Source organism: Cebidichthys violaceus, unplaced genomic scaffold (genome assembly GCF_023349555.1).
Source record: "Cebidichthys violaceus isolate CVI_PGR_0920_01 unplaced genomic scaffold, fCebVio1.0.p SCAF_9, whole genome shotgun sequence".
Lineage (NCBI taxonomy): Eukaryota > Metazoa > Chordata > Actinopteri > Perciformes > Stichaeidae > Cebidichthys > Cebidichthys violaceus.
In genome coordinates this window covers 5,969,877-5,997,023 of record NW_027176975.1, presented here as the reverse complement: position 1 = coordinate 5,997,023, position 27,147 = coordinate 5,969,877, and the positions used below count along the sequence as shown (strand labels likewise).

Sequence of the window (27,147 nt, the reverse complement as noted above, 5' to 3'; positions counted from 1 at the left end):
TCGAAAAAATCGAATTCTTCAGAAGCCATCTTGATGACATTTTGATGTAATGAAGAAAAGAGCCTTGCCTGAGGAACTTGTTGAGGTCTCCATGTTTCATGTACTCAAACACCATGATGAGAGGGTCGCTCTCCACGCAGACCCCATAGAATGTGACAATGTGTTCATGTTGAAGGTTGGTCAGCAGCTCAGCCTCACGGTGGAAATCCTTCCTGGCATTTTCACTGGCCTCTTTAAGTGTCTGCACACACAGAGAAGTGACATTTTAATACACTGACAAATGAAAAAGTCACACATTATGCCACATACACTATTGCCAATTAGTCATCTTCACAGTACGCACAGTCCGCTCCAATTTTTTGGCCGATGTCCACTAGAAAAGAAAAGTGAATGTCTTGCCTTGTAAAAGTGAGTTACAGCAACTCGGCACACGGAGTGTAAAATTCATGGCACAGAGTAAGGACTGATGACAATGGCAGAGCGGGAACAAATTCTATATTAATGTAAGCCATTACAATGTACAACACTGTTTACATTCATTATATTCCCTTTGAAACTAATCCTTTCTCCTTTCCGTGAATCAGGAAATCTGTCAGGGAGGTTCTCTAATGCAAGCATCTGTGTAAGAAACATAAAAGCTTGCGTGAAAGAGAGAGAGAGAGAGAGATAGAAAATGAAAGTGATAAGGGGTCTGTATTCATTTCACATCAAAAGAAGAAAAATATAGAAAACTCCTCTTGTCCTACATGAATAATTGATTGTCTTCCTACAGTATATGTCATGGATATATGTTCGCTTTCCACCTTAGGTGTGTGTGTGTGTGTGTGTGTGTGTGTGTGTGTGTGTGTGTGTGTGTGTCTGTCTGTGTACATCACAGATAGAAGCTCCTATTACAAATATAGGTTTAAAGGACAAGGAGAAGTCACTAAGAAATCTCAAGTAGACGGAAATGACCCGCGACCTTTCAGCTGAAACGCTGAGATACCGGAAAATGAGACAGACAGTAACTCCACCCACCTATATATTCAACCAATCATGTATCATGATCAAACAAAGGCTTGGTCATGTACATTACAGGCTGTAATGTGATACTACATGATGATGATGGATTAGTACAATATGGATACTTTATGAAAGCCTACACTCCAATCTCAGTTTGAAATGTGACGTTGGACGTGTATAGGACATCTGGGTTGGTTTTTTTCTAAAAGCCTGTCTTAGTTAGACCTTTCAGATTCGGTTTATGTGACTTAATCTGTTTTGGGGGTTCTCAAAAAGTAAGAGAACCCCCCTGATTACTAAAAGATGATGCCACTTTCATAAAGAGTTTAGAAATACTAATTGATGGCTTTATTTATGGTTAATAAATCCTTTTTCTGAGGCAGTATCTGTCAGTTAAAAGTCATTAAATAGCATCTTTGATCAGTATTCATGACTTTTTGTAACAATGCAGTTATACACTTTAGTTATACATTAATAGACACATAAATACGTTTCTAACTCTCTAAGACGCCAGCAAATAGTTATATGTATAAGTAAGGAGACAGACCAATGCCCAGATGATAAGAGGTCAAATGATCAATTCGTCTTCTTGATAAATAACGAAGCTAAAAAAGACAAAGCAAGCTCCTAGAAGGAGGAAAAACACCAACCACAATCTAGCAACCTTTGTTCTTATTAAGGAATGATTTAATAACTGTTAATCAAGCTACTCACAACTTTTAAACCTTTACAAAGAGTGACCTATTAACAGGGGCACTAAAATGATATGGCTCAAGCATGACAACTTTTAAATATCCACATTTGACCGATGGATGGTCTACAGAACTCACACTGCACTGTGCTGTATGTAGCTTACACTGTGGGCTCCTGGAACAAGAAAATCTGGATACAAATTTAAGAAGAATGTTCTTCTCCTGACAAACACATGCAAACTGTTCAATTGATCAAATGACCACTGTAACAAATATTGAGCAAACCATATTTAACGTTGAATTAAGAGACTTTCCTGTGAGCCAGAAACATCTAGCTACAGTATGAACTATCACGCTCCAAGTCTCTGAACTCAATGCTGCGTTAATTCCCAGGCTAGAAGCCATAATATTGCACTGTTAGTCATCCAGTCTGCGCACATTCAGGTCCCTGGACAAATAAGAAGCAATCAACAACCTCTCGCCCAGGAATGTAGTGACTCACATTTACATGTGCGAAGGCAACATTACGGAAAGTGCTAGGTGCTCATGATTGATGGCATGCGGGAGTGTAAGCGTGCATAGGCGCATACATATTTCTATGTGTATCTGCACGTGTTAAAGGATGCCTGTGGTCGATGGGCCCTCAGTATATGATATATAGTCACAGTGAAACTCACTTCTGTAATATGGCTGACTGGCTGATTGATAGCCGACTCTTAAAACAGAACCATTAAGGTCTATTAGTGAGTGTAGGTTATTTTGATGTTGTGTACATGTTTCTCTAATGTAGCATGCATGACAGAGTGCAAGATAAGTACAGTATATGCATGAGGAAGGTACTTATGAGAGGAGCTGAACATGCTCTCTTTATGCTGAAAGGTGGAGAAATGATGAGTAATGATGACTGAATGCACTGACAAATCTCGGAGCTGCTTTATGTACATTAATGATATGTAAATCCATTGAAATGTTAGAATTTTAAGTGAAATTCCAGAAAGTTGGCAAAAGAAGAAACAAATCAGTGTGTTGCAAACTTTCATAATCCAAAGTGCCAGTAAGATGTGTTATATATTTCAGTGTCCTATGCTAACTGTACTAATTGTAATATGTTATTCATATTACTTTAGACTGGGAGCATTTCGATTGCCTCTCAACGGCTCTCAACATGGTGACGACGACGCTGTTTGCAGCTAACAGTGCAAACAGTGCTATCTTTGTATAGCATGGCAAACGTGCTGAAAGATCTAACAGTGATTACCAAGTGGGGCCGGAGGGTGGTTGCTACGCTTACGTTACTACGCTGTAGGTTGGGATGGAGTCATCAGCTGTAACCTCCGTATGAGAGCAGTGTAGAACAGTGAGTTAGCCAGTGTGACACGCTCACATGCACTAAAAACACTTGCGGCCAGCTCGGCTTTGTCAACGAAGCAACGAGAAGATCGGATAACAACACACACAGAGGGAGAGCGACTTCATTCTCTGCTCAGACAGCCATTACTCCACATATTTTTAATGCTATATTAATGCTCTGAATCCCGTATATAGCATCTTTAATTAATTTGTGTACTCTGTTTACATTTCTATAATAAAGGCCACTAACAAAGATGTTGCCAAAAGGTCTGCCCACCCAAATAGAAAAAATGTTGCACTCAAGCATCATGCTGTAAGTTTTGGTTTTAGTTCTCCAGGTTTTAAGCAATCTGCCTCTGAGATATCTGCTTTTTTTGTTTTGTTTGTGGTGCTCCCAGCATTTAAAAAAGACCTCACTTTGAACAGCTGAATTACTGTACATTCTACCAAAGAAATGCCCCCTTTTAGCTCGTTTTGTAATTTGGATGAACCACCCTTTTAAGCAAGAAGAAGCCAATGACAATGCCATCATTTAATCGAAAAATGTGTTTCCACCAGCTTTCATCACGTCTCCTCTTTGTTGATGCAGCAACAAGGAGGAGGAGGAGGAAAAGACAACTGGAGAGAAACGGTGAGTCATACCAGTTGACAAAAAGACGAGGACAGAAAGAGCAGGAAGAGTGTGGTGTAAGCAGGTGGTACATTAGCTAATTGGAGAAAAAAATCCAATGAATTCGTAGAGTTAAATCAATGAAGTTACTCTAATGACCACACCTGTGGCACTTTATTTATTTTCAGTGTAAGTTGACTGCATGATTATATAATGTTTTACCAGATTTGACATGCTGTACAGCAACACACAGCATCTTGCTCTACAATAAAGAACTGCGCTTCTGTGGGATTTTAAGGTGCATATTTTACAGAGAGCTCAGAGTGAGCTGAAGCTAAGCTGGCAGTAAACATCAGCGGGCCAGCAAGCAGTTTAGAGAAAAAGAAGGTGGCGGATTTGAGGAGGGGAAAGTAATAAGAAGAACGGCTGCAGAGGAGAAAGGAAAAGTACTGCAGGTGAGAGTTAGAGGTGAGGCATGTAAGACAGAGGAAGTGGGGACAGAGAGAGAGGGAGCGGGGTCTCTCACAGGTCATGTATTGTTAATGAGAAGATCTCCACCAATAAGATCGCGTTTCACCGCAGATCAGGAGAGAAAGCATCCTTGATGGAGAGATGCATGAACGGAAAGATGTGATGGGAGGATGCTCCCTGGTAAACCATTCAATTTGACCCCGGAAGTCAGCGGTTTGAGTGTAATTCCACCTTTCGCTTAAAGAGAAACTCTAAGGACGACCTTCTAACAATAGCAGAGGAAATGGAGATGAGGAGATGGTAAACATGGAGTCGTCTAATGTATATCCATTTCAGAAACACAAGAGTATCCGACGCAAACTGTAAATATATATTAAAAGAAAAAGTAAATCAAATGTATTGTCACACATGTACACAGCAAAGCCCACGGTGATATCCAGCCTCGGCAGCTATATATAGTAGAGAAGCCAATAACTTCAGCTAAAATATTAACTGTTAATTGTTATTTTGGTGCCACCAATCATTCTGTAGGGTCTTCAAAGTATCTAATTTTGAAACTCAAACCCGGCATAATTTGAAACACCTTCTTTGTAATGCAGACTGGATGGTGCTTCATTTCTTTTGGCAGAGAGAATCTGTCCTTCCGTGTCAAAGTTTGTGTTTTGTTCACAGTGATTGAGTGGTTTCACTTGCACTAATAAGCTCACACTTTAAGGACAATAGGGCAACAGAATACAGACCATGAAAACAAATTCTGGAGGTCTGCGACTGTCTTTACTGTAGGAAACATAGAACATAGTCATGCAATTCTAGGAAGGAACTATAATACTTAAACAATAGGAACATATTGAAAAAGGAACTTTTGAACTGTTTCTTGCAGAAAATAAACTGAAAATAAGACCAGCAGGCGCTCAGATTACCTTGACAGCCACCAGAATCTTCTCCTGGTCAGGTGAAAGGTTGTAACACTCGGCCAGGAAGACTTTTCCGAAGGCTCCCTCTCCCAGCTCTCTCTTCAGCACGATGTTGTGTCTCTTGATATGCTGGACGACTGGAAGAAGAGGAAAGACGGAGAGTAAGAGAAGAATTCCCTTTAAAAGGTGGCCATCTTGGTTTAGAAACATTATGTACGTTAGTTCACATGAGGTCACAAAAACGAGATGCCTGACATTCTGACACATTTTGTCAAATAAATGTCAATTATTGAATTTAGAACATCATTTTAATTATGTGTTTTTTATTTCATGTCTGTCTGTGTGATTTTACGACAGCAAGACAACATTTGTCAAAGTATAAGAATATAAAAGGAAATACATATCATGATTCATCTTCTATAGCTGCAAGGTGAGCTTTCATGTGATTACTTTTATACATGTTTTGAAATGTTTCTCTGTTGTTGTCATACACTAATTTGATCCAATTTTTATTATAATGTAAATCTTAAAAACGTGTGTCTCTCTGTTTCATGTCGGGTCGACAAACCTGCTCTCTGTTGCTAAGTAACTCACGACTACACGCCATCTGATTTCTTTGAAAATGTTGCATCTTATTTTACCATGCTGTTGATACATCATTTTGCTCTGCAGATCAAGGTGCCCTTACTACAACATCACTAAGCCCTGTCTTTTTGACTGCAGGCCACATGTGCAATTGTCTGCATGCAAGGAAACACATATTATCCTATAACACATGCACTTGGGTACTTCTTGAACACAAACACACACACACACACAAACACACACACACACACACACACACACACACACACACACACACACACACACACACACACACACACACACACACACACACACACACACGCACACAGAGGACACCAAGAGCTGAGATTTATCTGTGATGTGATTAAGAGGTGCATTTGAAGAAAAGCTGTCCACTCAGAATATCACATTAAAGCCCAGCTAAACTCCCAGAAGCTGCATCGATCTACACTGTGAGCAACTGAGGTCCACCATAACCCAATATGGTACAGACAGAGAAAGAGAGGAAGACACACAAAGAGAGAGAGAGAAAGAGAGAGAGAGAGAGAGAGAGAGAGAGAGAGAGAGAGAGAGAGAGAGAGAGAGAGAGAGAGAGAGAGAGAGAGGGTGGGGGGGGGGGGTATCTACATCAGATATTCAAAAGGATCTAAGATTGTAATGGAGGAAAAAACACATCACCCATATATACATTTATATATATATATATATATATATATATATATATATATATATATATATATATATATATATAAATGTATATACATGTAGTATATATATTACTTGCTAAATTATATTTGATTATTATGTACAATAATTATTCCATTACTATTTCAGGTAACAACACTTGAACGATTATTGTATTCATATATTTAAACGTGTGACATTTCAGTTGCTATTTCATGGCCCATTAACCTACTAAAGTAATTTCGGTTCCTAGCTGCCGTTGTTTTGCGGGGGACAGGTGTGAGTGTAACAGTCTCAGTGCCACGGGAGTCTGCTGTAAACAACAAGTGAGCCCAAAGTGGTACACGGTTGCTGCCGTGTTGGTGTTGTTTAAAGACGATTATCTGAAGATTATCATGCTTATCCCTCGGCAGTGAGTGGTTGAAATCAGACACACACAGGTGCATGCTAGATCTGGTTAAACGCTAGAATGCTCGCGGTTGATTCTCCAGGTGAGTGAGGAAGTTGTACCTTCAGTGAGGTGTGTGAGGCCTTTCTGCTGTTTGTCACAATAATCCTCGATGTGACTGCAAAGCCTCATTCCGCTCAAAGCGTGTGTGCATGTGTGACCTGAGGCTGACCGGACTTTTTCCACGAACGAGCAGAGACGTTGAACCTGGACCAGAATTTCGGAGGACTTCGCGGTGCACAATGCTCCCACAGAGAGGTGAGCACAACAACACACGTGATGAGTGTAACTCTTCAGAGGAGAACGTTGCTAGGCAACATAGCGTTCCGTGCGTGCGTGCGCGTGCATTACACGGCGTGTAAAAATGTGAAGCTCCATTGGTTTGTGTGTTTGTGGCTGCAGCTGCTGTGAAGTTGTTTTTGTTATTGCTGATGCATCTCTGGGTTGTCTGCACTGGTGCTGTTTTATTCTACCGTTGATTCTATGAGAAGTGTCATGTTATTTCCTCTATGTGTCTTGATGCTTGGTGTCCATATAGCTCTTTTTTATTTATTGTTGGTCCGATTTGTTTGATTGTCTAAGTTTTTCTAGTTAATTCTAGTAATGTTACACTGAGGCTTGTTGTGTAATTGATCATCAGTTGTGTGCACAAGCTGCAAAGTGTCATCTTTAGAATAGGAATATATCGCTGGTTTGGACATGTATGTGCACTTTATTGTGTAGCCTCAATACGGTCGTTAATATAACAGGTGTTTTTAAATATCCCAAAAATTCCATTTTGACTGACCTACTTTTTACTTTCACCTGAGAACATTGTGACACATGTACTCTCACTTTGTTCATAAGTGAAATGTATTTAAAGTAACCCTGCACTGCAGCAGATGTAAGGAAAACACATGAAATACCTTGACACTCAACAATTTGAAGATATGTGCAAATGATATAGGCTAAACATAATGTCTAAAGGAGAAAGGCTAGTAGAGTTATCACTGTGGCTATAAGTCAGTGTTTTTATATAAATATATGTTTAATATACATTACATACATACAAAAACAGCAGTAGTACACAATTCCCTCTGCAGCGACAGCACACAATAAACTCATATACCCACAAGCCAACTATACCCACTATTTAACCAGCTAATTACCTCACCGCACCATTTCCTACTAAGGTTGTGTAATAAGCGTTCACCCATGAAAACGCCTCGCACCACTTCTCCTTAATTAACACCCTCAAATAGGGAATAAATTGATGTGTGCAGACCAATGCTTCCCCGATCGCGTTTCTTTCTTTGGCAGGAAGATTTGGTGTTGTTCTCACAGCCTTTCCTGCTGATTTTTTTTTTCTTTTTAAATTTGTCTTTATTGTTACATTCATAATATGTCATTGCAACTAATTTTGCATTCATATATTCAAGAATTTTCCATAATTGCTTCGCACAGCAATCAAGAACTTTCAAAATCAAGTTATTTTATTTTTTATGGCCTCATATTGCTCATGAATTCTGCTTTCCAGCTGTCTGCCTTTGCCAATTTTGCACTCCTTCCACCCTGCTTTCATTATTAAACTGCATCTCTTTGTGCAGTGCTACACATCACTCCTCTTCTCCTCAATCAGTATCCTTAATTAAGATCTACAGAAATATTATTCCCCATTTACCAAACTTTACACTCTCCCTCTCTGATGTTTTTCTTAATTAGTACCCGTTTTCCCTCATTTAGCATCCCTCCATCCAGTCTCATTATCTTACTCTCTCGTTCCTTATTTAGCATCCCGCTGCTCCATCATTTATTTCTCCCTATTCTCGTTTCCCTTCATCTGCTGAACTTATCACTTTTTAATCAACATCCTCTAAACATTAACATCCAGGCACACGTTCTTCCCCCATTCTGTTGCTCCATCACTCTTTTTCCATCACTTGTTTATGACGGTGCCGGCAACATTAACATCAAGAGGAATAATATTTCCCATCAGCCACCTCCTCCTGCCATATTTTTCCATCTGTCCTCTCCCTTGGTCCTCCGATCTCTCCACATCTCCCAAAAGAGCCGCCTCTCATACCTATCCTCCTTAATCAGCAGCTGATAAACAGCCAAATAAATGAATGTCTCGGGACATAATTATTCCATCTTTTCCCATCTGCCTCTTCTTCCCTTCCTCCTTCTCTCATCTGCCCAAACATCTTTCCATGACCCTGGATGCTGACATAAATGATTGGAAATGATGTGTTTTGTAATTTGAACAAAGCAATGTGATATGTCAAAGAGGCAACCATGTCTGACAGACCCTTTAAAAACAGGGCCAGCAGAGACTTCAACCCTTTTCTCTGTCAAATTCCTCATGCAGTTCATGTCATGACTCATATAGTTCCTTTTCTTTTTGACTACACTCCCAACTATCGTTCTATCAGGTGTAGCTAATTGTAGCCTCAATTTTCAAAAGCTTAGCGTGTGTGTGTGTGTGTGTGTGTGTGTGTGTGTGTGTGTGTGAAATGGGTGTTTTCATTTACTGTACGCACGTGTTGACTTGTGAATAACATTTTCCAGAACAATATTAATCCTCATTCCCTAGATACAACAAAATACAAACCCCAGAGGATTTGCTTGGATGGAAACGGTGGAAAAATTGAGAGATACTATGTAGACAAAGCCAAGAGGAAGGTGTAACTTCACAAAGATGAAGAAAGATAAATCTCTCCTTCAGTTCAGGGCTGTAGCTGCTACTGAGGGAACGGAGGTCAAGTCCTTTGTGTTTTCTCCTCTCTGAGTTTTAGCATTACATTTGGCTTCTGCAAGGCGTTTTGACTTTCTGGGAAATAGTAGTTTCCTTTCATGCCATAGTTGGATGCCAATTGATATGTAGCTCGAGCCAGTTAGCTTAGCACAAAGACAGTGAATGGGGGAAACAGCTAGCCTACAGGAAGTTGCTGTGCCTGCCCAAGAAATAGTCCTGCACACAACTCCCGACACGAGAGTATGGTGTCATTCTTCTCATCTAATTCTCATCAAGAAAGCAAATATGTGTATTTCCAAAATGTCAAGCTGGGTCCGAATTACCAAATCATTTCCTGAGAGGTATGTAATCTGATACTAAGTATAGGGAAAATAGTGGCAGTTATTCTAGTCAGAGTTCAGTTTAAGGAGTTGCTGAATGTCCTCAAAAAAGCCAAGAAATTTAACTTGAAAAATACAAACAAATTTATGACCTCAGTATTTCTAAACTCTTCACTACTGTATAAATATAATGAATACGGTTATGTGGGTTTACAGAAACACACACACAGCAGTTCCAACCTATGCGAGTCCATAGGGGTTTTACTGTTGCAACACACTCTCCAACCACGCTCGCTCCTCTGAGGTAATTATTGTTAATGAGGTGTTAACTTCAGAGGTAAGCTGCCCAACTGAAGCTTTGCAACAGCGCGAACAGATCCCGTAATTACACACGGATCCATCATCTCTGCTGAGTAATTGTTGCTTTATTGCTGCCAGGAAGAGGCCTGTGCCATCTTTTAAGTCAAAGCTTGTATTCAATATTACAGGCCACAAGCTTGGTTAAGACCAATGTTTAGAAAGAGTTCAGTTCCTGGCACGCCACTGAGTGCCACTTTGCCAAACTGCCTCCAACTGCTCGGGTCGAAAAAGAAAGTAGTGCCAAATAATTGGTCCGATACTTTCAGTATTTATGCCGCTTGTCTGCGAGTCAAAGAAGCATACAGAGTAATAGTTGTAATGGCTGCAGTATATTAAAAACACGCACACATACGCAGCGGTACGTTATTGACGTTCATTGATCCTCAGCGCTTTTACTCTTGTCTCTCGGCTGTAAATCCCAGTCTATCTTTTAGTAATAACGCACAACCAAAAAGGTCAACCTCAAATCCCTCCCATTATTATATCTCCAACTGTGCCCTCAAAAATAAGAACGCACGCAGGCACGCACGCACGCACGCACGCACACACACACACACACACACACACACACACACACACACACACACACACGTGGTTTCATAATTTACTGCAACGCAAGGCCGAAGCCTGGAGAAGCTTTTATTACTTGCCAATAATCCTAATGTCATGTTGATGGACCAGGTCAATATCGGTGTGTGCTCCCTGTCTGTCTGTTTGACTGTTGTCTCCTTCTGTTCTCCTCATGTTTCTCTTTTGTTCTGTTTCTGTTTGTCTCTTTCTCCTTTCCACTTTCTCTTTGCCCTTTTGTCTCTTGTTTTGTTGATTTATTCAACAAGGTAATTCAAAGTGCTTCACATAAAACCATTAAAAACATCAAAACATAATGCAAAATAAAAAGAGATTTAAAAACAATTAAGAACATTCATTGAAATATTAAAAACAGGAACAGTAATTAAAAACACTAAAAAGCAGAGTAAGAAAATAGCATACTGTAGTAAAATGCAAAAATGCAGGAAATTGATTAATATTCTTGAATCTGCTTCAATTAAAGGCAGCAGCAAACAGAAAGGTCTTCATCCTGATTTAAAGGAGCTGAGGGTCTCTGCAGACCTGCAGCTTTCTGGGACTTTGTTCCAGATGTGTGGAGCAGAAGAACTGAACGCTGCTTCTCCATGTTTAGTTCTGACTCTGGGAACAGAAAGTAGACCGGTCCCAGACCACCTAAGGGGTCGGGATGGTTCATAAGGTAGCAGCAGATCAGAGATGTATTTTGGCCCTGAACCATTCAGTGCTTTATAAACCAACAGCAGGATTCTTTGTTGGACAGGAAGCCAGTGCAAAGACCTCACAACTGGAGCGATGTGATCCACTTTGCATCTGTTGCGCTGTTAACGGCTCACAGCCTCTTGTACGTTTGGCTACCTTCAGCTCTGGTGATGCGTGTGCACGAGTCCCACATGGACGTCTCACATTTATCAATGGATTCATGCTTAACCTATGCTGGGGCACACGCGTATTAAATAGACTTTCTATATTCAACTTCTCTCTCCCAATTGACGGCTTATCATCGGCAGCTCCAAGGTCATCGCCATGACAGCCGGAAAGATGTTGCCATGGTAACTCCGCGAATAACACAAGGACGGTCGCCTTGACTACTTTCGGAGCAGATTGCTCATAATGGGCTGATAAGCATTTGTTAACACAGTTCATTTGGGTCGCACATGATGGATAAGTGAGGTTTTTTTACTCACACGTGTCCGTTTTGAGCAGGCTGTTTGTGCTCCTGAAGTACTGAGGGTTTTCTATCACCGGGATCTTGGTCATGCCGATGATTACCGCGTCGGGGCCCATCTCTGAGGACGAAGGAGTGTTGCTTCCATTAGAGACGTGGTGAAGAGGAGAAGCCGAGTCGTCATCGTTACTGATCACCGAAGAAGGTCCTGAGAAAGAGCAGAGAAAGAGGGCGTTCAGTTATCTTGACAATGAGGTCCTGCTTGTGAGACGGAACATTTCAGCACACATGGCAGCCCTGTTAATGGTGTAAAGACACAGGAGGATGAATTCAGTTGTTAAGCTGTTATTAGCAGAGATTGAAGAGATGCGATCATAAAGCGGGGAGGTTAAGCTCTTAATATTGATCACAGTAGACATCTAAGAGGAGAGAGATGCATCAGTTATATTCAGAACATTAGAGTGTGTAAGCTACAAAATGGACGTGCACATTTGTATTCATGTGTTTTTAGCAACACTAATCGCTCGCTTAACTTTTCAGTGACTTTTGACAAAGAGTCACATTACAAAGCTTCAATTGTGATCACAGAAGTAGAGTCAAGTGCAGTTTGTTACTATCATTGAATCTAACACAGGCTTCACCCTCAAGTAGGACTATAAGAGTTCTGTATGCAGAGAGCAAGAGCTTATTGCTTGTCTGATGGTTGAGCAGTGTCTGACACACCCTCTCCTAACTCCTTTACAGTGTCAGATTCGGGGGGAATTTCTGTCACGTTCCGAAACCACCAATTTGACGAGGATGCGTAGTGCAAAAAAATAAATAAAATGCAAAGTTGAGTGGAAAAAAAGTGTAACCTGGCTCATCTTTGTCACCTTTATCATTTAACAAGAGGCTGTGTTGGCCAATGTAAATATCCTAGTTTCCTACTTTGTGACACTGTATTCCTGCTGTTTATCTGGGGAGTAAAATAGTTGCCTCTATGGTAACTTTCCAAATATAATAAACTGTGTTGCAGTGTTTTTAGTGGTCATGAGGCATCAAACTCATGGATCTGTCACTCCAACTGAACTGAACCAACTGGATCTTATTTCCTGTTTCAACAACACAGCTCCTTATATTTCTGAAAGCAGGGCTGGCTGGACACCCACTTATTGTGTTTCAAACAGGCTTTCACCACACCTAACCTTGCTATGCAGAAGGTGGAGGGAAGTACATCCTTGGGCTGACCGCATGAGCCCCACAGCACTGGCCAACACACACATCTTAATGTGCAACAGCACTGCAAGAAGTCAGGGAGGACCGACAATAGCACAGGACAACGTTAGACTACTGCTGATAGGATATGTGGATGAGGAGGTAGCAGCTCCCATACTGCTGACTTGGTTCATCTTCTTTGGATGAGAACAAATTTGCAATTTTCCATGTGTGAAAAACAAGTGACTAAGCCTGTAACAGTCCTATTAGAGGGCTAAGCCTGTAGAATAGCATGAGGTACTTTGTCAACAGTGGTTGTTTTCATGTTTGAGTGCTGGGTTATTTTTTTTTTTTAGGTCAAGCTCTGCAGCATTTAATGATAAAGTCAAGGAAAGAGGGCAATGAAAGAGTATTTCTGCAAAGCTGGGTAACCGAGGGAATTGATGTATGTCCTCAAAGACAAAGGTGGAGAAAAGATCTCCGGAGAATAAGCTTTTCTACATCAAAGCCGAGATTTCTGTCACTTTTTCAGTTAGAAAACACTGAATATTTGGGCTTAACGATTTTGAGAAATTATCTAATTGCGATTATAATTGACTGATTATTAGAAGGAATGATAACTTCTGCATTAATGTTCAAATTTTTCATTGAAAAACTAATTTAAATGATAGTGTAAATTGTTACAGGAATTTGTACCAAACAAATGTGTTTTCTGAAGTCTGTAGATTATGTGTTGTCCAGGACTACAATATTTAATTTAAAATGTTATTTTGACATATTTCGCCTTTAACAAATATTGCCCTTCCTGCAATTTGATTAATACATTTAGATCAAGGGTGGGCAATTATTTTTCCCAAGGGGCCACATGAGAAACGGGGACTGTTGTGGAGGGCCGGACCAATAGACTGAACTCAATCCTGCTCTATATTATTCCACCTCTTTATAAAAAACAGTAAATTGTATGATTTTGATAAGCTGTGAGTGGCACAAGTAAATGTTATGATCAGTGGTGGAATACAACTAAGTATATTTGCTAAAGTACTGTACTTAAGTACAAATTCAAGGTACTTTACCTGAGTATTTCCATTTTATTCAACTTTGTACTTCCACTCCACTACATCTCAGAGGGAAATATTGTACTTTTTACTTCACTACATTTGTCTGGCAGCTGTAGTTACTAGTTACTTGGCACATTGCAATTGTTCAGACCCTTCCTAACTACCTAAACTGAACAACAGTGTATTAAAAATGAGCTCCAACTTAAACATCTGCTGCAGGAATAATGATCCAAAAAATATACATATGTGATATCCATCGCACACATTCACGAATGTACTAACGTATGTAAATTGAGAAAAAAAACCAGCAACGGTTGCCTTCAAAATAAACGCAATGCAGCTGTATTCCATGCATGATACTTATTTACAATTTATTCCTAATTTCCCATTGACATCTTGGGGGCCGGTCGGCCGGTAGCCAAAGGGCCCAGGTCTGATTTAGATTAATCGTTCAGCCCTTGTGGATATTAAAATCCATGTTTCATACAACAGACAGTTTGGAACAACATGAGGCACGGATCTGGAAACAGAAGAGAGGAGAAATGTAGTCAGACACTGAGCCCAACCCTTTCACAGATAGTGTGTTTTGGCAACAGAACGGAGGTGTTATTAGTTTTTAATTAAGACTGTGAGCACGGTCCATGAGGCTGATTCCATCTCGACAAGTTTGTTAGTTGCAGCACACTTTCGTGGCATTGCAGCTAGTATTCTGTGTCTTTAGGTTGAGTGCCAAAGCAAACAATACCAGCACTAAATAGTAACTACATTTGCAAGTGCATACCGGCACACATCGATGCTTCCTCTCTCACGCATACGACTAAACACAAACACACAGAACAATGCTGCTAAACACTTCTTCTGTGACCTTTAACCCCTAATGTGTACGCTTAAAACTTACAACCTCACGGGATATTTTCACTTTTTTTTGTCTATGAACAAGATCCACATGCCTGTATGCAAAATTAAATCATTAGTCGCTGTATTTGTTCTTTCAGTCGAAACATGTGAGATGAAGTCCATCTTTCTGCCTGAATCTAAACAAACCTTAAACATAGTGTCGTCTCATCATAAAACAGAAGGCGTCCGATCAGAAGAAGAACTTCTAGAGGGCGTGGAGAGGACTTGTTACAAATTACACAACCAACTTTGTGTTTGTACCAGATGATAAAATCACAGTAGAAAGAGCTTCCAGTGCTAACACACAAAATAATGACAACCGGCAACACTTGTAAATCATCTTAATCACTCAGGTACATGGAGGGGTTAGCAAATTACTGCTTTTCAGTATATTGTTCTACAAGTACTGTAATAAGAGCTTGTGAGTGATGGTCTATTTCATGCCTCCAACTAATTTATGCATTCTTCACTGATTTAGGGGTGTGAACGAGAGAAAACGAGTGTGTGTGTGTGTGTGTGTGTGTGTGTGTGTGTCTGTGTGAGTATAAGGCTCTTTTAAAGAGCATAATTGGACGCTTCCATCTAGTCTTGGTTTTTCATCACCTCTTCACCGTAACACTAAAGACAAGTTAGAGCATGGGTCCCATCGACCAGGAAGCATGATTCTGAATTACACACACTCAAGCACATACGCATTAGTGAACAGAAAACATTGTATCACGAGTTGAGATTGGTTTCCCATGAGCTCAAAGTACAGTAGATGTATGAGGTGGGTTGTGCTGAATTATAACAGTGGTTGACATCGTTCATTTCCTCTGTCCCTGGCCTCATATCAGGCTCTAGTGCCGCTGACGGGGCTTGAAAGGGAGAAACAGAGTTTGTTTGTGTGCGACGATGTGTGTGTGTGTGTGTGTGTGTGTGTGTGTGTGTGTGTGTGTGTGTATGAGTGTATGTGAGAGAGCGTGTGTGTGTGCGTGTGATGGTGACTCATGAGGATTGAGAGGGAGAAAAGGAATGAGAGCGAGAGCACAATAGTTTGTTTTTGTGTGTGTGGGGATGTGCTTGCTTGCTCTAAGTGTGTGTTTGTGTGTTTGTGTGTTGAGCTGTAGTGTCTTCCAGCAGCATCTTTCTGTGTCCAGGATCAGACATAATGTGTCACCTTCAGTGAACGGACCCTAAAGAGTGATGAACGGGGAGCGAACGATGAATACCAAACAAGTTGTGTGGTGAATTAATAAATGTAATTAAACTCTTTGCAATTTTCAGATGTAATTGTTTTCACACATTACAAATAATTGCTACCTTAGGAAAATCATGTCAGCCTCACTCCAAAATGTCAACTTGTCATGCTTTTAACAAATCAGTATAATATTATTTGTATCATTAGATTTAGTGGTAGTAGTATAATGTGGATTTTTCTCCTTATGTTTTGTATTTTGTAATGTTTTGTATCAATCTTTTATTTTTTTTGGAAGGGGCAATAAAGATTTGGTAAAAAAAGAAGACAGGTAAACGGCTTTGTTTTAAACTTTCTGACAATGCAGATTTTCTGGATGATTCTAGATATTTCTATTTTTTAATCCTAAAATGAGGAGGGAAATTGTCAACCCATGACGGCAAATTTAATCATTCGGTTTCTCTGAAAACGTGCAGATCACCAGATAATCGGTTTCAATTAAAACTCGAATTCACTCAAAATGGTCAAAACAGCTGCTACTAATTGTAAAAACTGTAAGAGTTGTGCATTTTATTCATGTTCTTAAATGGAGGAATACTTTTGTTTCCCCTTAAATTGAGACTATTTCAGCATTCCTAAATGAGAGACGGACATTTTGCATGTTACAGCTGCCAGTACCAAACAGCTGGCTGTCCGAAAAGGGCGTGGTTTCCAAATTTCTTTCACAGTTCGAGTTGTCTAATTACTTGCAACGTTTACCGATCTGAGATTATTTCAACGTATTAAAGGGAAGGAGAAAACCATGCTGCTCATGAGAGCGCAGGTTATTGTCTGTCAGCATGTGCGTGTGTTTGTGTTGGGAGGGGCTAAAGATCATTAACACAGAGAGGTCCCAGGGTCAGATCGTTATAAATACCGTTAAGCTGAGGGGCAACAAGAGCCTGCATGCGTGTGTGTGTGTGTGTGTGTGTGTGTGTGTGTGTGTGTGTGTGTGTGCGTGTGCGTGTGCGTGTGTGTGTGTGTATGAGAAAGAGAGGTGGTAGAGGGTCCACAGGGAGTGACTTGGTAAAAGGGGATGAAAAGATGTAGAGTGGGGGGGAGGTGGAGGGAGGAAGAGAGAGATGGACAGGAGAGGTGAAGGTATAAGTGGGGTCAGGTCACGACCCAACACTGTTAATAGACATGGAACCGATGTTTAAACTGGTGGAGACTGGAGCTCCTCGCAGTCTGGCGGGGAGCAGCTCGGGTTAACAGTCAATAACACACATCGCGTTGCCTTCAAAGTTCAGGTCATGACTGAGAGGTGGGTGGCAAAAGGATGAGCACTAACAATGCCAATTATGTAATTGTTTTTAAGTCTATTTGCCTTTTTAAATAACAGGTAGAGGCACTGCGTTGCGATCGTCGGGTGTTTGATACTTCAGTGAAATGGAATGAACGTGTTGAAGTTAAAGTGGGTTACAAATTGAGCATTTTGTGGGAAAGTAGAAACAACTTCCCCCTCAGCTCATTTTGTAGCACCACATGCGTCTTTGCCACTTTGCATTGGCCTTTAATAAAGTCACACCACCTACCAACTTTCCGTGATGTTGCTTAGTTCCCAGGTCTGGGTACAATGTTACTGTTACCAACAGGAATGATGACCAAAACTATGAAAAAACGTTCCATTCGATGACTGCTGTTGCTGTAGGTCTGATTCTTGATCTGTTTGTCCCTGTGTCTAGTTCAACAGCTGTTCCTGTCGAGGGAGGTTGGGCATTACTGCCATCCAATCAGAGTACAGCTCGTGAACAGTGACATTGTTAAATTAATGACCTCTAGTCCACACAGCCTGCTTCATTAGAGGTTTATGTAGAGTGCTGGAAATTAGACGCTTGGTGAAACTGAGTAGATGTGTTTCATCGACATACAACACAGTACAACCTTGTCAAGATAGAAGGAAATCCCCCACTTTGAATGTGCAGGGGATGATGGAAACTTAAGTGCTGCACTGTGAAAACAAAAACAAAACAGGTGTTGACATTTTTGGACACCCATCTTGTTTCTACAGTTGTTTCTGATTTACAGAAGAGAAATGAGTGCTGGGTATTAAATCAACTGTAATTCAGCTAAAGTGCACCCTGAAGCATTGTGTACAGATTCAGAGATGTCACAGATATTGCACGGAAAAGGGCTGATGGTGGAGCTACATCATGCAACTCACCAATAGGGCGTGGTGACGATGCCAGTACCAGTACCAGTTCCCATGAAGTGATACCGTTACCAGGTAGTACCAGGTAGAAATGGTTTACTGCATAGAGCATAGCCTTCTTTTAATGATTATTATCACATCATGACCATATCCTGATGATCAGGCCGTGAAAATATTATGCTGACGCTTTTTAGTTTTTATGCATAAAACAGCTAGACGGCTGAACTCGGTTCTGGTTAAGTTCCTTCTATTCTGTCCATGAAAATGTTCTTAGAGATAAGGGAGTCTAGAGATTTCCTATTTGGCGTCAAAGGATCAGATTGTGTTTACTGTGTTCAAATTGCTAAATTCTTTCCTAGAATGCAGTGCAAGTAAATCAGTTGAAAGAGGTGTACCAAATGTCAGTCTGTTACAAATTCAGCTTCTATTGAGGTTTTTGAATTAAGCTTCAACTGTCTGTCGTCATCTTTTATGAGGTCATCACCCTAAAAAATGGGGGAAATATAATTTAGTTACTTGTATAAGTTATTGTGGTAATATGTATTGTACGGTATGTGTCCGTTTGTGAAACAGGGGACGCAAACGTTTTTTTGACCGCAGTGAAAATTATTTTTTTAAAGGTGAAACGCCAAGAAATATTGATTAAAGACAAATATGTTGTTAGATAAAAGAGGTTGTAAATTTTAGAAATAATTACATCCATCTTTTTTTAGTAAATTTGGATTCTGGACCGAAAACTGAGCGCAGCATCGCTCGCTGTGTGTGTGTGTGTTTGAGAGAGAGTGACAGAGAGGGGAAGACAAGTTGTTTCATTGAGTTATTAATAATAATAATAATAATATTTTGAATGTCAACATTCTAAACGGTTTCGCTGATCCCCCGACTCATGATGTTAGGACTGCGTTGTTGCGTAACCGTTGTGCCCGCCCTCTGGTTACCCCTCAGGTAAGTGTTAACTGCTTGCCAGCGGCTCAGACATCTTCAGAGCCATGTAGTAGCTGTGTGTGTTGTAGCTGCTGTGGTAGTGGGCCAATCACACGTCGCATGAAATCAAAGAACGCTTGCGGTGTTTGGCTGCAAGCAAAACCATACAAATAGTAATTTAATTTTTATTTCTAGACCTGGGCACAAAAAGGATCCATTGCAGGAATCATTTGAATGTAGAAGTTTTGATACTACTTGGCACTGGGTTATTTCGGTTGATACCTTAAAGGTATCGAGTATCGATACTCAGCCCTCCCCAATGATTGTGAGTCACACACAATGTTACACAGCTACTCCACCTGGACAGTCCATTCTTTAGCTCTTTAAGTTGCTGCTGTGACACCGGCGCTGCTGTGGGAGCCCGAGGGTTTGGGGATCTGGAGTGGAGCTGGAGTTTTATGGCAGGAGCGTACGCTGGAGTGGTTAAAACGATGACTGTGAGTGACTGCATTGATCTATCTTAGGCTCTCTGGGTACACCTCAGACAACCTGAAGCCATTTACCGCTGCTTGTTGCCCAGGGCGATGGATGCAGAGAGGCTATTATGGGATTTAAGGACATCAGGGCCTGTCAGTCAGTCTGTTAATACAGCTTGGTTGTCTTGTGCCCAGAGAGGAACAGGAGGAGCAGTTGTTAGCAGATAATAGTGGATTTTATGACTTGAGATTATTTTATTGTCGGTAGTCAGTGAGGTCAGAGCACAGACTGGTTGAAATATAGGGTTCAGATGCACTTCATAGGTAGTGATGGACAGCCTAGATATCAGGTACAAGTTGACAAAAATAACAAATTTAACAGGCAAGCCATCTACTCTAGTTTGCTCTCTGCAGTTGAAGCCATTTAGTATATTTACTTCAACCCTTTTGGCTCTAAAGCTGCTGAGTAAATAGCATGTACCAGAGCAGAAACTGAGGTATTCTTGACAATTTCACAGTCACAAATGCAGATCATCTGGCTGCCATATAATCATTTTGCCTCTTGATATAGAATAATTGACTACGAATTAAAAAGACAGAAAATTCCCATGCATGTAAACCCCGTATTTGTCTCCGGTCGTCAGTGGGGCAGTCACGCGGGCTTCGGGGCAAAAACACAGGACTGCTGTCACTGTTGACCCCAAAGGTCTCGGTGACCCCTTACGCCCATCACAATACGGACAAACACACACTCACAGATGACTGGTAACCTGAACTCCGTGGTCTCTAAACTGTGCTGTCACACTGCTGAACACAGGAAGTAATCTATCGATCCAGGAGGAAGGGGGATGGAGGATGCAGAGGAGAGAGAGACAGACAGAGGAGAGACAGCAGAAAGGGGAGTAAAGAAGAGCATAAAGAGATGCAGATTCCCTGAGTGGCTGGCAGACAGACGGGGGATAAATAGAGTCAAAATAATGCCGGGAAGGAAGAAATATGCAGATGACATTTTAGATTTTTAAAGCCTGAAAACTATTTTAGCTAATGAGGTTCTTTCTCTGAGCAATAAGGTTCTGCATGAACAGTCTGCCAAAGGTACAACAGTTTAGGTTATTTGGCACAGAGATTTCCTACTTTATATTTCACTGGTGTGAAGTAAGGCAGGGGTCATGTCACACATGTCCATGCACCAATACGGATTTAGTTGAATCTAAATGTGATGACAGTTGTGGGATTGCTTGCTTATGTTTCTAGGTCAATCAAATCTGATCTAACCACCCACACACAGTCCCGATGAAGCACTTTTTAGTGTTCATAAGTAATAACTAGGATGTTTTTACCAAAATATAACTGATTATTGCTTATTTAGTCATCAAAAAGTTGAAAAGGTCTCTGCTTGTCTCGCTTCTTGCTAGTATAGTTATTAATTTACAAATGTTTTTGGTCTTTATTGTTGGTCTCTTAACCTTTTAGCATTTGTAAGATTAATACTCTCCGTTATATCGGTATCTGCCACAACAAACCGATATTTGTATATATTTTAATTCAAATTTTTGATTTAATGTTATAGAAAACTAGAGATTTTAAACCAGGTTTTCAGGGGGGCTTACGATTCTCCCCAGAGCTTTTTGAATTTTCCCCATAGGATTAAAACATGATAAATTGTTGACAAATAGAAAGGGTTTATCCAACAGCATTCATCACATTTATTAGAGCTGCAACAACAATCATTATCATTATTGATTAATCATTTAGTGTGTGAAACATAAAACAATAGTGGCAAAAAGGGCAATCATGACTTCCCAGATCACAAGTTGACGTCTTAAAATGTCTTAGAAAAAGAAAAAATATTCAGTTTTCAGTGATATAAGACAAAGATAAGCAGCAAATCCACACGTGAGGAGCTGTAACCAGGAAATGTTTGCCAGTTGTTTGCTTAAAAAAAATCAATAAATGATCTAAATTGATGATGGTTATTCTTCAACCTAATCGATGAATCGATTCACTTTAAATGTTATTACACAGTAGTTTATTAGTATGTTTTACCTGTATAGGTACCTATCGGCATGCATGTTTAATTTCAGGGGTAAATGGCAGCTTGTGATAGTAAATAGCTTTGAAATAAATGTGTAATTATTTAAAGATATAAGGTTAAAAGGTTATACAAGTATTTAAAAGAGAAACAATGAAAGAAGGGCTAAGAAAGAAGAAAGGGCAGAGAATCAGTGGGATGGATTCAGTAGATGGGTAGAATTTCCTCTGCGGTGCAGTTCAGTAAATGTCCGTACGAATCTGCCTGTACAAGCGTAAAATCCTCCTCCTCTTTGGCCTAATGCAGAGGCCTATCACATTCCCCCTTTCTCTGTACCAACCACTGATAAAAATAGACATTTCCTCGTCTCTCTCTGTCTTCCTGCGTCTGTCTCGCGTCACGTATCTCCTTTCTCATCTCCATGCATGTGTCTACCACCCCGCTTTCTTTCGTCATCTTGTTTTTTTCCCACATCATCCTCCTCTCTCTCTCTCTCTCTCTCTCTCGCTCGCTCTCTTTCTCTCGCTCTCTCTCTCCCTTCCTTGTAGCACCCTCAGTCTGATCTTTTCTATTTTTAATATTCAACCCACATTCACCTTCTCATATGACACACTGGAAGACCAGTTCCTCCTACTGAAGGCACTCTGAGGTGGTCAGAGATGTGAAAACGAAGAAGCAGGGAAGGAGGTGAGAGTGAGAGGGATTAAAGTGTGAATAAGGACTGAGTGTTGTTGTGTTTCTGGTTCTGTAATATCAGGCCATCATAGCACCAGGCACTTGTTCACTGTGGAGAAAAATGCTTCAAAATGTCCACATTGGAACATATGTATAAAAGAGAAACATCTCAACCTTTCTTTTCCATCTTACATTAACAAACTTGTCTTTAACCTGTTAATAAGGCTGAAATGAACGGTAAATAAGAAGTAAATCTTAATAAATCTTAGATCTCGCTATTTTTAATCAATCCCACCCACTGTGGTGGAAAGTCGCAAAGTACATTAATTAAGTACTTAAGTATTTCCATTTTATGCCGCTTTACTTCTGAATCCAAACACAAAACCCAAGATGATCTTATCCAAAATCAGGTTGCTAATAGTCATTCATCACCTTTTAAGCAGCAGCTTTTGTTTTTACTTTAATTTAGGCTTCAGTAAAGTGCTTTAGTTGATGTGCTTACTTAAATCCTCCTCTGTCTACAGTCTCACATTCATGTCCACATCACCCAGCACTGGGCCAGGTGTGCAGAGGTAAGGAAGCAGTCAGGGTTTAAACTTCTCTTTGTCTCCTATTTCCTTCTTCCCTTTGCACAACTAGACTGTCACTTTTCATATGAGCAAACGAGTGGCAACGTCATGTATGCCTTCCAGAAGGGAGTGCTTGAAACAGTTTAAACGATCGTTGCACTTCGTCCCTTTCTCCTCAGAGTGTGAGCCCTCCAACAGCTGGGAACACTTTGGCCGTCCAACATGCTCTGATGACAAATCGAACAAACTTTAGTTCCTTTCAAGCATAACCCAACCGTAACAGTCTTTCTGAACTGATTACTTTTACTATTGATACTTTTACCATTTTCCTTTTATACTTGGATTTACTCAAGGAACAACTTCCGTGCAGGACCCTTATGTGTAATGAGGTGTTTGTGAAGTGTGGCATTGTTATTTTTACATGAGTAAAGGATCTGAATACGCTTTCAAGCTTAAGCCATCACACTATATTAAAACTTTTCACTCCATGAATAAAGGTATTAAAAAAAAGGTCTGTACTGTTGTAATTAGACGGGGACAGTCTTGCAGTACAAAAGGAAAAGCGTTGATGACTTGAAACATTGTTGTTGCCTTCAGTTCAGAGATGGACCGAGTCAAAGAGACGGAAGGAAAATATGATTTACAGAAAAGAGGAAGTACAATAAAAGAGTTGGATGTGGCATTGATTTCAAAGCCAGAATGGTCACAGATATATTATGTTTCATGAATTGTGTCTGACTGAGCCTTTTGTACTGATAAATAGGGGAACACACAGGAATAAATATGCACAGACGCACACCTAAACGCTCTTGTATTTTTGGATGAAAAAGACACATTTACACACAATGGACACCAATAAATGATTTATTTTATTGAAAAGAAAAAAAAACCTTTTCTTTCCTCTGAAGTATGAAATATCTTTTTCAAATGAGCCTTTTTGCGCAATTAGCCTCTTGAACGCAGCTTTAATGCCACAACAACAGTTTATGGAAGAGGATCAATAACCAAAAAGACCTTGTCATTCCAAATGTAGCTGTTTTATGTTTTTTTTCCCTTTGTGCTAAACATGACATGACTTGACATCTTTTTGTATGCTAACGATAGAGAGGTAACAAGGTTACCATTGTGCAATTACCGAAAGGTTTTAGGGACTGTGCTGCAGTTAGAGGACATGCCATTGCTGATGGAGACGCATGAAAAATTAGGTATGGTAATGTCTGTCACCAACACATGAAGTTAAAACAGGCCCTTCTTCAGTTATAAAACAAGAATAATGTGTATCAGAATGTACAAAGGAAATAAAAAGGACAAATACAATAAAGACAAAACATAAAATAACATTCACTTCCAGTTCAAAACCTACTATACTATACTGTCATGTTTCCCAGTGTTAGCATTTTGTCAATTTTTAGCTTAAACATCTTTAACAATTTCAAGAAAACCGTAAATATGCAATTTAGAATGATCAAACATAAAATATGTACAATTATGTGCAAAAAATCAAAGCAATTCAACTTAAAATGAGCCTAGCGTCCGGTTTATAAAAGAAACTAACAAAGTCAAAAACAAAGTCAGTTTAAAGTCAAAAACGTATAGCTTCTGAACTGCAATGCACTTTATATATCTTGTTTAATAATACAGAGGAATCTTGGCTTTCAAAATCCCAAGTTGAAGAATGAAGATTGCCTGAAATGTTCAGCTTGTTGAAATTCAAGGCAATTCTGGACCAAAGTTAGCTCTACATATGGATTTGGAGCAAATCCTTCCTAACAGGAATCAGCCTCACCCTTGTTTTTGTTCCCTTTTTTAAAAATGAATAGTTTGACATTTTGGGAAATATGCTTATTTGTTCTCTGGCGGAGAGTTGGATGAGAAGATCGATACCACGCTCGATGTCTGTCCTTTATACAAGCAGCCAGCAGCCGGTTAGCAGAGACTGGCTCCGTCCAACAGTAACAAAACCCTCCTACCAGCACCTAATTAACATGTTGCATATTGATGGTTTAATCTGTACAAAAAACAAAGGGTATTTCACAAAGTGTTGAACTATTGAAAGGTGTTAATGCCAATGTTGTTCAGTCCGTTGTCTACTTTCAGCAGTGAAGTTTACTGGTCATGTCACATTTAAAAGTTGGTTTTATCCAACTGATCTACCGATATGGCTTGATGGTTGATACAACTGCACTTTGCACTAAACAGTAATGAATGCATAAAAAACTGACTGTAAATTCACCAGGTTGTAATATATATATATATACTACACGTTTATGTAAAAAAAGAAACATAGCTTAAGTTTAAATGCAAGTTCAGCAACAGACACAAAAAGTTACATTCATGTTGCTGATGGAGCTGCAGTTTTTGAATATGTCAGAAACAGACTGATAATGTGACTGGTTGAAGTTTTCCCTCCATAATTGAAACAATCTTTCTTTCTCTAGCAGTCTGTCTAACTTTCTTATAAACACACACCATGCGTCCACAAACACACCCTCAGTAACCGCAGACACACAAACAGACACACACTCCATTCACTTTCATCATTAGTTGCTTCAGGGCTTTTTTAAAATTAATATTATTAACCTTTTGTTTTTATTTATTCATTTTGTTGCATTTTTAAATATTCTTCTCTCTGATGTGTTTTTTTTAATTTCATTGAATTATTGACGCCTAATTAGCACTTTGGCAGATTGATTAATTCTCAAAGCTCCAAAGGGATTGTAATGTGGGACTTTCTTCTCATTATGAGCATATTCATCTTTTTTCTATGAATATCAAGTGAATTAAACCTACAGACGAAACTGACTGAAGGTTCAACCAAACAAATGCCCCCTAATTTGCATATTCAATTCAATCAATCTCACACTGTAAAAGCTTGAAAAAGCTTTAAGAGTGTGCTGGTAGTTTATGGCACTGATTTCTAAAATACAAACCATAACCATAGCACTTTCAAAATCACTCTAACGGCAAAGAGGTGAACCCTTAAACTGGAGTATATATAAAGTATAAACACTAAGTGCAGTTTAGCAGCTAGCTTACCACACCACTTGGAATGTGAATTTTCATACATAAGTTAAAGTGCACCGCCTCTTTCTTTGTCTTATTAATGGATGCAGAGGCTATTCAAGTGCACACTCTTAACATAATGTGATTTAAAAACATCAGCTATCCTGAAACACAATACGGTGTGTGTGTGTGTGTGTTTCTTCTTCAGATTAGATTTGCTGACCAGTTTGGCTGTCTGGGGTTTAGGATAAACAACGTTGTACTCTATTAAACTGTGATTCCCTCGAAAAAAAACCAACCTTCTCCCACACCAGCAGAAAGTGTCTGTGTTTCTTAACCCTGTAGCCCTCTTAATCAAATATTCCCCATGCATCTGCCCTGACCTCAATCTCAGCCATCACTGCCTCTCTCTGTGTGTGTGTGTGTGTGTGTGTGTGTGTGTGTGTGTGTGTGTGTGTGTGTGTGTGTGTGTGTGTGTGTGTGTGTGTGTGTGAGAGAATCATCCCACATACTGACTTGACATGTGTACAGATGGCGGACTGTATAAAGTAAAATGCTACCTACATGTGCATATGGGATGCACCTAAGCACTTGACATGCACATGCAATTAATAATTCATGTGTGCAATTGTGAATATAAGCATTTATCTGTCTCCACACTGTAAGTGAGATGTGCAGCATTGTGTCCTTCCGTGTATCCAAATGTATGTGTGAGCGACATGAAGACAGAAAGGTGCATTAAAAAACATGTTCGTAAAAGTCCAATGTAGCCCAAACTGTTATGGTTTTCTATGTGGGCCTTTATGTGTGCACGTGGGTACAATTATAGACAGATGTGCATGCATGACTGCATCTGTGAGGAAAGGTGGGAGGAAGGCAACCTATGATTCATTTAACAGAGGCCTCAGTTTATGATCTAGTGTGTGTCAGTATTGGAAACTGACGAGGTGCGTCGTCCCTGGTGAATTACAGACAAGGCATGTAACATCTTAAACATCCTTTCACTGTAAAAATATCCCCCCCCCCAAAAAAACCCCACTAACGACATT

At 39.9% G+C, this 27,147-nt stretch overlaps 1 protein-coding gene across 1 annotated transcript in view; it reads right to left on the bottom strand.

Moving 5' to 3' along the window:
- ntrk2a (neurotrophic tyrosine kinase, receptor, type 2a) overlaps positions 1 to 27,147 on the bottom strand; it is an 86,234-nt gene that overhangs the window by 17,824 nt on the left and 41,263 nt on the right. The window contains exons 14-16 of the mRNA XM_068704306.1: positions 11,922 to 12,110; positions 5,046 to 5,176; positions 69 to 241 (exon numbers count right to left, since the gene is read on the bottom strand). Of these exons, the coding sequence (XP_068560407.1) occupies positions 69 to 241; positions 5,046 to 5,176; positions 11,922 to 12,110 (493 nt within the window). The remainder of the gene's footprint in view (positions 1 to 68; positions 242 to 5,045; positions 5,177 to 11,921; positions 12,111 to 27,147) is intronic.